Source organism: Sycon ciliatum, chromosome 4, assembly GCF_964019385.1.
Source record: "Sycon ciliatum chromosome 4, ocSycCili1.1, whole genome shotgun sequence".
NCBI lineage: Eukaryota > Metazoa > Porifera > Calcarea > Leucosolenida > Sycettidae > Sycon > Sycon ciliatum.
This window is the reverse complement of record NC_088646.1, coordinates 24,111,134-24,124,888: the sequence shown is the minus strand read 5'-3', so window position 1 is coordinate 24,124,888 and position 13,755 is coordinate 24,111,134. Positions and strand designations below refer to the sequence as shown.

The window sequence follows — 13,755 nt, the reverse complement described above, 5'->3', positions numbered from 1 at the left end:
GATGCAGTAGTTTCCCAAGATATCAGTGCGTAACCAGAAGCAGGCACACACAGAGCCAGTAGCACTATCGTCGAGCACAGGAGGGGTGAAGCAGGGAGGGATTATATACACGATCATTAGTATAAAAATGGAGATAGGCCTCGGTAGACGAGAGGAATATCATCTACCTGTTCCACCAGAAGAGCAGAAGCAAACCAATTGAGAGAAGAGCACGGGCGCGGCCCAGGGCGACTGACATATGAATAAGGCGAAAATAGTTCAAAAAATTATAAACACACATCTACACGTGGCTGCATATAGGTGTAAAACAGTAAAACAGTGCGGGTACAGGAACAGCCTAGGGTAGTAGGTGCAACGCCGGAGCCAATGTGGTCGACGGAGTGTGATAACCATTGATGGGGCGGTGTGCGACAGCCATTGACCATGCGGAGTGTGACAATCATTGATGTGGTGCTACAAAACCAGTTCTGTATATCCAACATGGTAGCAGGGTGCGCCAAAGAAGTAGATTCAGTAGATAGAGCAGATATCATGATGTAGAGAAGCAGTGGGAGCGGTTACGCTGACGCCAGACTCCCGCTGGCACTGGCACTTGCACTGGATGGCGTGTCCTTTTCCAGCGATTCCAACATTCCTGTCCACAAGTCCAGAGACTGGAGGCACAGCAAAGAATAACACAATGTGACATGTTAAGATAAAATAAAATAAATAGGTCAGATTGTTAGAGCATTGCTCATGACAAGCAAGGTCCTGGGTTCGAGTCCTGGTGGGGCTAGCATTTTTTTTCTCTTTTCAGGCTGTTCACTTCCCTGACTGATCCTTTGAATTTTGAAGTTCTTCCAATCCTACAAAATTCTGAAGTAATCTGTTAAAAACAGCTCCGTAAAAGGAAGAAAAGTCTCGGTTTGGAGTAACGGTTAGAGAAATAATTTGCGAGATGAAAGGAACATTCTTATAGGAGACACTGTACAGGGATGAATTTATTGTCATATTTTTGCATAGCAGTTTCTCCGATACAAAATCACAATTGTGTAGCAGTCTTTGATTTTGATTAGCATTTTTCTTTGAAGGTCGGGTGTTTACCACATTGCCCTTCTTGGGAGTGATGCCTGAAAGCCCATTTGGAAAAAAAACCGACTGAATCATACATGTGCACGCAGATTGAGAATGCCTGCACCACATACGCTGCATGTTACTTGACAGCACAGGCTACACTTATAGGCATGGATAGTCTGTATGTATCGCAGTTTTCTGCGAGTCATGGTGACTTTTGAGTAGCAGTAGGTCGATTTTGCATCGCAGTTTTGATACAGGATAAATTCATCCCTGCTGTATCATCTCATAAAAAAATGGAAGAGTGCGCTCTTTTCGCACTACTTATTCGGGTCTGTTCATGTCCATGGTCAAGCTTGAGCCGTCAAGTATTCGAGAGAGCGCCTGTTCTTGCGTACAAGTACTGATTACTCAGATTCTCATGATGGTCATTACTAGTTTTCATTTCAAATCTTTCCCAACACAACCCAACTTGAAACTAGTAGCGAGTGATCTCACACACCCCAAAAAATGAACGACGGCAATAAAACGGAGTCAAAACAGAACACAAAAAACGCAACGGGAAAACCATGCCATACATGTGCAGCGTCTGCGAGCATAGCAGCATAGCAGAGCATAGCAGAGCATAGCAGAGCATAGCAGAGCATAGCAGAGCATAGCAGAGCATAGCAGAGCATAGCAGAGCATAGCAGAGCATAGCAGAGCATAGCAGAGCATAGCAGAGCATAGCAGAGCATAGCAGAGCAGCATACTGTAAGACATGTATATATAACGAGGAAGCAAATCTAACGTTTTAACGGATGACATTTCTTCGTTATAATAAGATCCGTTGAGGCCGTACTGCTTCATATATGCTGTGTGTGGATATGGCAGAATACTGCAAGATCGTTAACATATCTTCTCGTTAACCTATGAATTTTGGACAATCGTTAAATTTGCGACTCATTATAATAACATGTCTTACAGTAGCAGAAGTGAACTACCAGACAAGTGTGCTTTTATGAACCCTCTGGTACTGACTATCGACTGAATTTTCATTGAATGGTTTAAACAATCGACAGATGAGTGTGTGGGGGGGGGGGCACTTTTTCACAGGAGGGCGCTCAATCAGAGTAGGGGTGCTGCACCCCCTACCCCCCCCCCCCCCCTTTGGCTAGAGCACTGAGGTCTAATGCCTATAATACACGACATGTCTAGACGTTGACAACCATATTTCCACTAGAACTCCAACTTGCATACCCAGGTCTTTGCCAGGAAAGTAGTAATATCTACGAATGATACTGAATTGAATGTGTCCCACCACCACATGCGTCCCATGATACTGAACTGGCGCATAAATATCACAGACTCGCGTATCAAGTGCGCAAGATTGGAAACAAGATCGCTGTGTTCAGGAAGATACGACACCAACTCACGGAGCACGCCAAGAAAACATTCTACATATCGTCCATCCAATTAGTTCTCGAGTACGGGTCGAATGCGTTTGCTCACTGCCTTCGTGAGGGTCAATATGAGCGCCTGGTTCGCTTGAGTAGACGTGCCTTGCGCACGGTGTTCAACCTCACTCGCGTCAACAGCATCAGTGCACTACAAAAACGCAACCATTTACTCCAACTCGCCGCTCGGTATCAGCTCAGACTTTTTGTTCTTATTTTCCGTTCACTAAAGATCTCGCAAGCCCCCTACTCTCTAGTTGTTTTTCGTTGCGCAGTGCATCATCACATACAAACTCCTGTACACGCTCTCAAGTTTCTGCAGCCCTTGCACTCCCCCCTGCTTCAAATCAGTATGGTCTTTTTCTCTTAGTTTTCTAGGCTCAGATCATTGGAACTGTCTACCTGCTGACATTCGCCTATGCACATCTGTTTCTCGCTTCCGTAACCTTGTATTGGCACATTTAGGGTACCCTGCATAGAAGGCCATAGGCCTGTGGGGATTGCCCTATCAAAAATTTAATATTATTATTATTATTACGAAGTAGTGGTTGCAAACCTTTCTATTATTATTATTATTATTATTATTATAGGCTTTTCCGCGTTGGCATCGCCAAGCAAGCTTGGCTAGCCTTCGCATAAGCTGCTCCATAATGATGAGATGAAACAATGAATGCATGTACAGTGCGTATCGGTTATAGTGTGGTCGTATACAAGAATATACTGCTTACAAGAATGAACACTCATTTTTTCATAATCAATTAATCATAACACATATTTTATGTGTATATTTATTCTTACAAGCAGTATTATCGCATAGTAGAATATATCGGCCCTAAGAATGGATTTTGTGTAGCAAAATATGCCAGATTAGTGCAAAGTGTATCGCCTGTAGTAATAACATCTGTGCTCTGTGCATACTCAATACAATAATAATATTCAACACAAAAAGAGAGTTATGTCCAAGGGAGCATTGGAGAATCACTTTTTCTGTCCAGTCGGACTCTTTCCTCCGACTTCTCTCGTATCCGCTGCTCCGCAGTCGCCTAGCACGACCGCGAGTCTGATTGATCCGTGTGTATCATGTGTACGTGTCCACATGCCAAACGTGCGCGCATATGATAATGTCACAAGTGATTTATCGTGTGTAAGAAATATCGGCAATAAGAATCAAATGTCGTTTTTCAAACACCCACGCTATAACCGATACCTACTGTATATACGATCTAGGACAGAACCAAGGTTGAGGAAATTTTTGAAGAAAGCTGCAAGTTGTGTTGAGGAACACAACGTTGCAAACTCTATGAAAGTAAACTGCAAGAAATGTTTTGGGGAAAATTTAATAATAATAATACCTGGTTCGAGTCCAGGTGGTGACAGTCAGTTTTTTCTTCAGACTTTTCCCGTTTGTCTCTTTCCCTCTAACTAGTGAAGAACATAATAATAATAAAGTACTATAGTAGGTCCAAGAACTACCCGTCTGCTTCTGTGGTACGCCACCACCCCATGATCAGGCATCAGATACAGCTCCCAAACGACGGGGGAGGGGGAGGAAATATCATCGGATCCACCAACCTAAGGCTAAATGAATGGTGCAGCCTAATGTACAAATAGTGGTGTCTTGTATAAAGGATTGTCATGTATAAGTCTGATTTTCACAAGATGCTATGGCAGCACAGCAGCCTGGTTGTATATTGTTGACATACATAGAAATACCTCGTTCGAATAGAAGCCTAGCAATGACATTGGCTTCCACAGGAATAAACCCGGCTTTTATAGGCAACATTACAGTATGTACACATAGCTACTGTAGTTACAGAAAAAATAATTTGTACTTTAAGTAGCTCTTTGCTCCAAAGCCAACACATGCAAGTTCGCCTGCGCTTACCTTTTGCAAATGTGAGATGTGTACATCTGCCACATTGACAAATGTTTCCGCCAGGTCCGACTTCTTGACCTTTTCCCAGCGCGTCATGTCAGCACGCAAGTGTTCGTTGCTGACCTCCATGTCATCATTGGTGCGCTCTGATGCCTTTTGTGCCTGTCAATCAGTCAATGCATAACCAGGAGAGAAACACGGGTTGCAGCGCGTCGCATCACAAACATCATGCTCCGACAAGCACGGCCAGAAGATGCCACTGGCCTATGCACCATGCTTACATTGCTATGGGATGTTAAATATTTGTTCAAGTTATAACTACTGCACAGTCTGGAACCATTTGAACAACAAACTGCTCTCCTGCCAAAATAAAAGTGTTAAACCGGAAAATGTCTACAAGAAGGGACTACTGGAAAAGATTGAGTCCCTCATCAGAAGAATGCGCCGGAAAGCATTTTTCTACTTAAACCCACAAGAAAAAGCAGAGGACGGAGACAACTACTATGGGTTTAAAAGCAAGATTACGCCGCCAAGGATAGCCAAAAGAGCGCAATCTACTGGCACAGATTATCAGACCTACCATTGAAATCCCTCCATATTTCAACCCAATGTAGACTATTTACTTGGTTTTTTCCTACTGTGAGTGTCATTATGAAGTTGTCTGATGAGAGCTTTAGCACGAAACTCGGAGTAACAACGAAGTTCTCGGCTATCCGTCGCTTGATGACTTCAGTGTTAAACAATATGTACATGGGCTGATGCCAGGTAAGTAGAGCTTAGATAGACAGGACCTACTTCGAAGGGAGTCAGGGCCACGCCCCTGCTACATGTACCAGGTTGCTTGGGATGATAAAAACAAAAAACAACAATAAATGGTCGCTATTGAACGGTTTCCTCGTTTTCTTACCGCTTCTAGCGCTGTTTGTGCTTGTTCAATTTTCTCTTGTTTGAGTTTCGTTGGGTCACTGAAAAACGACATCAGTGACTTGCTCATGTCGGCAGACTCCGCCTGCACGCACAAGTGCACAACACAATCATGAGAGGGTTAGACAATAGAGATACACACCGGCAGAAGGAAGAGCGGCAGAATTTTCACAGGGAGGAATTTCAGAGAACACACCAAATATTACAAACGCGTCTTATCCGGACCTATCCGGCACATCTCTCTACCGTGCACCTTCAGCTCAGCGTAGCATGACAGTGAAATGCATTGTTCTGGCGGTAAACACACAGGTGCAGCTGCAGGGAAATCTTCTCATATTGAAGTCTTGAATGCACATTGTGCGTACCTGTTTCATGCTGATGCATACATATAGTGCAATGTCAACAGTCCTGCACATGTCTATAGATAAACGATATGTTTACATGATCATAAAATAATATACTGGTGCAGGGGATGGTTTAAGATGTAGGGAAAATCGAACTACGAGCAGTGCACAGTCTTCATGTGCCCGTGAAAGAGATGTTCGAGAGTACCCACAAACAAACAATTATGATACCTAGTCCCTGGACAGCTAGCTGTTCTGACCTTGTTATGTATACCCAGTGTGTAGCAGTGCCATACACGTGCTGCATCACAGAATACTATACCTCATCTAAAGCCACCTGTCGACTCTGCAATTCTTCCACTGCCATGTCATGGTCCATCTGCGAGACTTCTCGGCGCTTCAGCACTTCCTGCAAAGAGTGCACAAGGAGGTCAGGTGGACACCCTTTGCTATTGCCCGTACATGTACATCAATATTGTGTTGGAAATTCTACTGTCCAAGCATCCTATCATAATGTTCAAAGCAAAACAGGTTCATGGCGGATAAAGGCAAGGGATACCTGTGCCTCTCTCTCTCTCTCTCTCTCTGTTCAATTATCAGGTTGGACCTGGCACTCCTCTCCCTCCCATGAAAACCCCAGGGCCTGTAGAGTTTAGGGAGCTGGGTCAAATGGTCTTAGTCCAAGGAGACCGTGTATTCATAAGATAGTCCCAATCGCAGCGTCATCAACAATGACCATTCGATGACTCAAAGACTAAATCTTCTCAAAACTTCAATTTGGCCAGATTTCCTTTAGTCCCGTGTAGTGTTCAAACTTTTTGCATGCATGCCTGCCTTGCTTATTCCAATGCCATCAGCTCTGAAGATGAACTCACACAAAGTATGCAGCACACTTGAATACCTTCGCAGCTCAAATATAGCTACTTCCTAAATTTTCAGAACATACCTGGGGTACCGAGTCGAATGATCTAGGTCCAAGACCATTGCAAAACATTTCCCCCAATCAAACGGGCTCTAAAATCGGCGCAACTAAATAGCCTCCTCAGACTAAGGCCAATCGAGTCCAAGCCCTGGACCCAGAAGTTTCATATTTTGGGTAAAATCCCCTTTAAAAGTGACAAACAGTGCCGTTTGCCACTTTGTCCCCTCGACACCTCTCTCGGTTTGTCCTTTGCGGACCCCAAGGTCTGGTTTCCTCTCATGCTCATCAACACCGGGAGAGAGACCAATGCAGGAGAGAGAGAGAGAGAGAGAGAGAGAGAGAGAGAAAAAGAGAAAGAGAGAAAAAGAAAGAGAGAGAGAGAGAGAGAGAGAGAAAAAGAAAGAGAGAGAGAGAGAGAAGAAAGAGTGCACTACAGTCACACGTTCTGGGCGAGGAGAATCTTACCTGTGCACTTTCACAGTATTGCAAATACTCATGGAATGGTGAAAACTCAGAAGACAGTTCTTGGCACTGGTCAGAAAAAAGATGCATTGCCAAAACACACAAACACACAGACAGAAGTTCATTCTAACACACTTCTCAATCAACTGAACTTCATCACTAAAAAAAATGTTCCTATGTACTAGTGGTCCAAACACATCACTAAACACAGGACAACATCTACAGGCACGGCCAGTGACATCTGCACTTGCGTACACTTCAGAGCCACAAATCATTGTTGCAGATGACATAGTGTATGTGTGCTGTGCTGAGAGACGAGAGACGAGAGAGAGAGAGAGAGAGAGAGAGAGAGAGAGAGAGAGAGAGAGAGAGAGAGAGAGAGAGACACACACACACACACACACGCAACGTCAACGCTAAGTGGCCATCCGCGCTGCAAGTGCAAATCAGTCCGGATTCAAATTTTATATCAAGTTCACACTGGATGGATGCACAAGATCACAAATGTGGATTAATGTTGGCTTGCACGTGGGTTAAATACATTTTGACTTCCCAGAACAGGCACTTACCATTTTATCTGTGATTTCACTGTTGCCTTGGAAGCAGGCAGCTAGTTCAGACAACATCTTGCCATCCTCCTTTTCAAGACCAGACCATTGTTGGCACACCTGAGACAATGAATACAGTTCTACCTTCAATTCTGGAAGAAAAAAGAGAGCAGAAAAACCCATATCCATTAACAAATTGGACCAGATCAGTACAAGACCAAGGGTACCAAGACCAGGGATACTGTGCATGTCCAGTACTGCTCAACGAAACTCGATCTCATGAAGAAGTTAGCACCCGGAACCAGTGCACAACCCAGTATTCACAGGTCGAGGGCTGCAAATCGCCCAGCATAAATTTGACTTGCGATTGGAGTTTGTTGAGCAGTACTGTAATGCCAACTCAGCCGTGCATACATGTACAGGTACTAGTCGTTTTGCTCCGTGCACTGGCAGCACTTCACTGAATGCCAGTGGCCAGCTGAACATCCCGCACCCAAGTCGCAAGTCAGCTAGCTGTGCAAGCAATTTGGCAAGAACATGGCAGTGAACACACACCTGACATCATAGCTATGCTCTCTCAGCTGCGAGGGTGAGGCCAGGCATGTGTTGACCGCGACTTTCTGAATAGAGGAAGCTGCAGTGGAGTCTTATCCCATTCTTCTAATCAAGCAAATTGCCAGGAATTGTCCACCACCAACCGATGAGCTTACTACATACCTTGACCATCCTGCAATGCAGCCAGCGCAGAGGACTCAATACCAGCCAAATGCTTGCCCAATGTGGAAAAGTACTGCTGCAGGGCAACAAACTCAGGATCGGGCTTCTTTAACAGGACCGCAGTTGCTGCCTGCACCACTGTTGACTGAACTTTGCTGAGTAATCCTGCACCCTGATTCTTTATTGCCTGAAAGTCCTGAAAAAATGAGAGGACACAAACAAAAAAGAAATCACAAATAAATGATTCAAAGAAGAAGAAACTTAGATCCTGTTCCACAGCTTGGCTTTACTACTATCAACTTGGTTGAACCCACCTCACAAATTCAGTACATGTGCTGTGCCGTGAACGCAGAACCAAAGAATACACCCAAATATGCACATACATGTACACGCATAAGACAACCTTTCATCTCCTATGCGAGCAAACACATGTGCATGTACCCGCTCAAGCTCACTCTCACGTATACACACACATGCATACAAACACATAAGACAGCCTTTCATCTCCTTCGCGTGTAAACACAAATGAGAGAGAGAGAGAGAGAGAGAGAGAGAGAGAGAGAGAGAGAGAGAGAGAGAGAGAGAGAGAGCATGTACCAGCTGAAGTTCACACACGCGCACACACACACACACGCACACACACACACCATGTACCATGTACCATGTATACGCCCGTCACAAGAGAAGCACGCAAATCTGCAAATGCACTGGATGTGCACCCACAGATTTTCTCTTATAGCAATGATGGCGAACAAGATCTGAATGAGACAGATCAAGACTTGCGCCAGATAACTGTCTAATCAACACAACTGGCGAAGTCATGTGAATCGACCACCAATGCACACCTGGTCTACACCACACGGAGTACATCGGTATAAAACGGCCAAGACAGCTACCTATGCACACCCTACACTTGCTGGGGTAACCAGTATAGACAGCACGCTGCTTTGATAGAAGCAGACACTAGATGCACTGGTACCTTGAAGTGAAATTGGAGTTACTTTACCAACCAGCCTCGGCTACTGAGTACTGGGAACCCAGAGCCAACAGACATACCAACAACCTCAGCCATGAAAACTATCATAGTAACGACACACTGGATTGTGGAGCCGAAACTAGTCCAAACTCCAAATGCTTTCACACACACACACACACACACACACACACACACACACACACACACACACACACTTGTACTTGTACTTGTACTTGCTCACTGCCAAAACTGGTCACGTGGGTCTCCCCGGGAGAGGGGAGAGAGACTCAAAAGGAATCTTGGAAAGATGACTCAATTGGCCATTGAACCACCCAACGGCCGACACCCCCTGAAATCCCCAAACTAGGGTGGACTTGAAATGATCCCACTTATGGGCTCACCACACCTCAGTAAGTGGGTGAGGACAAGGTGCAGAAAAAGGATTGACGGCATCAGGGTATCCGTCCCGGGATCCAACTGCAGGTACCCCTGCCCCCAGTGAAGGTAATACTTGGTACTAGTGTGGGTGGCTAAATCAGAGTGGATCTGATAAAAGCTTCACTAGCACCATTGATTACACAAGAGTTTGTCTAGCCAGAAGTAGTCCATGGTTAACAGGAATGTATACTTCAAATAGAAAGTATATGAACCCTGAAACCAACAAAGGTGGTAGGTACAACAATACACCTTCAAGCAGCCGAGCCCGTTGGCAACATGCCCAACACTATCTGGCATAAGTGTACCCACCAACCGAACTAGCTGGCACACACACACACACACACACACACACACACACACACACACACACACACACACACACACACACATTATACACACACACACCCTTTTCTTCCTTTCTTTATTTTTTTATTTTTAACCTTTTGATGCCCATTGCCGGAGACGATGATAGCTATGCTATAGCAGAAGCCATAGCAACTTATGCTCGGATTGCACCATTCAACAGCTTGCAAAGCCGAAGAATTGACTGCCACTCTCCAGTCAGGTCCACACCGCAGAGCTATGAAGTGGATTTTGGTCGTTTTCCGTTTTTCCCCGCACACACATCACACCACAAGACTCCGTCCGGCATGCACTGGTTGTTGGTAATCACCCAAGAGAAAAACAGAAAAGTCTCGAGAAAGAGAAGAAAGACGTGTGTGACTGTAATCGTCCGGAATTGAACCCGCAACCTCTCTATGGGAAATCACGGCACCATATCCACACGCCTTCCCCCCCCCCCCCCCCAACACACACACACACACGTACAACTCATCCACCCACGCACGCACGCGTAAGCAAGCAAGCAAGCGTCTAGGTGGCCATGAAGTCGAGACCCTAGGTCGGCGGAGCTCCCTAAACGTCACCACCACGGCCACGATTCATGTTGTGTGTACTTCCCCAGCTGCAGCTCATGTTTGGCCTTTATTAAAGTGGGCTTTGTAAAAAAGAAAAAAACAGAAGAAGCAAGCACATACAGACGCACCCGCACAAACGCACATACACACAAGATGCACGCAGCATATATCGATGAAAAACCCCTAACGACATTCACAAATCTGTGCACTCACCTGATCAGACGCAATGAGGAATGTATTGAGCGTTCTGTCAAACGACATTGTTGGATGGTCAGTGCATCGACCTAAGAATTTCTGCAGTGCTGCACGGCGTCGTTCCAGGAAGTCTTCCGTGAAGTGATCGTTCTGTACCAGCCTCGACAAACTGTGCTTTTCTGGCAGGGGCTGCAGCAAAGAAGCACAGGCGTACCGGTACTCAATCGATCACGGCCGTGGATTGCAAAACTCCACTGGTTAAATGCAGTTAGGAAAGGCACCCTTCAATACGCAGTTCTGCTTTAGTTTGGCCCATGCATCCTATAATAGATGGCATGAAAGTCTCTCCAGAGATACATGCAAGGAGATTTTGAAACATAACAATACAGTACTTGGAGAAACAGTCATACTATACAACAAATACACAGAAAGGATGGCTTTGCTGAAATGAATGTCATCAAAAGCACTCCTCATACATCTGGGTTGATTACAGTACGTACTGGTACGATGTGTGTCCTATATGTCAAGGCCAACTGCTCCCGCAGCCAAATGAAGTCTTGATAGCGACGACGGACACTGTACTCGGTCTTGTCAAAAGTCTGCCGCGTCGTCTACAGCAAAGAATACCACCCCATAACAATGACAACAACAACAGCAGCAGCAGCAGCACCACCACCACCAACATCAAATTAGTAAGCCCAACCAAAAATGCATATTTAGAGAGATCGTTCAGTACTACCGTCAAGTACCGCCAGAGCGCCCCGTCTCGCCAGAGCGCCCCACCTTGATTTTACAGCCAAGGGAAGAAAATTGTATGGCAGAGTGCTACTAAGTTTGTACGATGTGGGAACCTTCGTGTACTAAGGTCACACTAGGTATGCTTTTATGAGGAGCTCGAAGGTAAACTGGGTACGGATTGACTGCACAATGTGCAATGTTTGTACAAGGTCCGTGTCGTATGACCTACAGACAGAAATCCACCTCCACAAGGCGGCCACGAAAGGACGAGGTGGTGGGGCGCTCTGGCGGTACTTTACGGTACTTGCAAATATTTGCAAGTATAGCTAATAATTATTAGGCATAGTTACATAACTGTATTGGAAGGCTATACTCCTAGTGGAAATTACAACTGAGCAAACGGGTGATCAACTATGAATATAAGTAGACTATCATGAACCACAGTGTAATGTTGTAGGAGGTGCGATTCGATTGAGTGCAAGCTCCAGTTTTGCTGGCAGATGTTTCTTCAGAAGTCAAGCCTTTCTGCAATATCTCTACCCCATTCACACAGACTATGCATAGCTTCACGCATTGTTAGAAAATCAGCGTGTCTACAGGCAGAGGCACTCTCAGCCATTTTAAAATACAAATGGATTGACATTGAACAAGGGAGGGCACGTTCTGTTGCGAGAAAATCACGTGCATTCATGTGAGGGCTGGGATTGTCACTCATTTCAACTATCCCAGTGTCGATACATGCAACATAGAACTAATGCTGCGATGGACAACAGAACTGACATCGTGCTTGTTACTAGTTCTGAGGAGGTACAAACTTATGTGCTCCACACGCCTGAGGAAGGTGAGAGCAACATGTGTGCAAATTGTGCTTCCAAGCAGATTGCTAAGGCGTGCGGATGTAACAACAACTTCCAACCCCAACCCCAACCCCCCCCCCCCTCCCTTCACTCAGTCCATTCGTGGTGTACTCACCCGGGTCGTGACAGCATAAGTGGCAAAGGGACCAGAGTAATTCGTAGCCGGATTGGTAACCTTGGGCTCACTTATAGTCACGATTAGATCGCGTTCATCCACCGGCGATAGTGACACATGACCGGCTGCAATAGCTGGCATGTCCACTGTCTGCTCCAGAGAGCGCTCCACTGATGCAGACAAGGTAGCTGGCTCGAGGCTGTCGGCAACTGGCGCAACCAACACAGCAGGTTCGTCCTGCCCACAGCCTTGGCGAACCTCCTAATAAAGCAATGTCAATACATGGGCAGACAGTATAATCATGTAAGGTTGGTTCACAGGTTCGACATGACGAAAGAATAGATTGATGCCAGGACTGAGCAGGCTCATTGCATGTCAGCCTCTCCGATGAGAGTACTATAAGGTATCGGTAGTGAGATAAAAACTGCATCACGCTCTGCTAAGTTTGGCAGTGCTTCATGCTTGTGGTGTTCTCCCACAAAGGCTAACAGGAATGGGCCAGTGTGGGTACATGTAAAAAAAGGCTTTGAATATGCTGGGTACAAGTATGAACAGTCAAACCCGCATAGACTTGAGATTAAATAATATTATAGTTATATCTCACCCCAACTTCCTATACAGTTCCCACTTCACAGCAATATGCCCCAGTGTTTGTGAAGTGGGTGCTTGTCATAAGATTAAGACTGTGGACTTCTATTTTCATCCGGTATCCAGGGGATAAACGGGATAAACATAAACAGGAACGGGATAAACCCCGCATTAAAGGAACGTTCAAACTCATGGAAGGTGACACAGACATACCAAAAAATGAAACATGAAACTTACCGCTGCCTCGCCAGCAGCGCCAGTGTCAGTCAAGTCGCTTTTCTGCTCATCTTCAAGGCTCAAATTTTCAAAATTGTCGCTTGTCGCTGGGGACGAAGCCATTTCAAAGAAAGCCAAGGTAAGACTAACTTACAGATGCATTAGTCACAAAGGCGACAGTCCAGGAAGGTCTGCGTCTGAGTGCAAGACGAGTGATTACTAGACTAGTAGTTGTTCAACTCTGATGTTTTGAAAAGAAAGGAAAATGTTCCCCTTATAATTTCTTGGATCCGACGACGCTTGTTGATAGATCGAATGATCATGTCACGTCAAAAATACAAAAGTACATGATTGTAATGACGTATAAACGTTGTTTTTGTACGTCAAGCTGCAAAAAGCGGCAATACAACATCCATAAATTCCATATCCACCT

General features: G+C 45.3%; 1 protein-coding gene across 1 annotated transcript; it reads right to left on the bottom strand.

Annotated features, from left to right (window-relative positions):
- Nucleotides 1-86: 86 nt before the first annotated feature.
- LOC135815170 (sorting nexin-30-like) lies at nt 87-13,609 on the bottom strand. Its single transcript, XM_065328429.1, has 11 exons — nt 13,344-13,609; nt 12,519-12,779; nt 11,309-11,419; nt 10,827-10,997; nt 8,283-8,478; nt 7,587-7,717; nt 7,021-7,086; nt 5,956-6,042; nt 5,273-5,374; nt 4,375-4,527; nt 87-653 (listed from the first exon to the last, which is right to left on the bottom strand). Exons 1-11 carry the CDS (start codon nt 13,443-13,445, stop codon nt 558-560), a joined length of 1,476 nt encoding a protein of 491 aa, XP_065184501.1. The 5' UTR covers nt 13,446-13,609; the 3' UTR covers nt 87-557.
- Between the last annotated feature and the right edge of the window lie 146 nt (nt 13,610-13,755).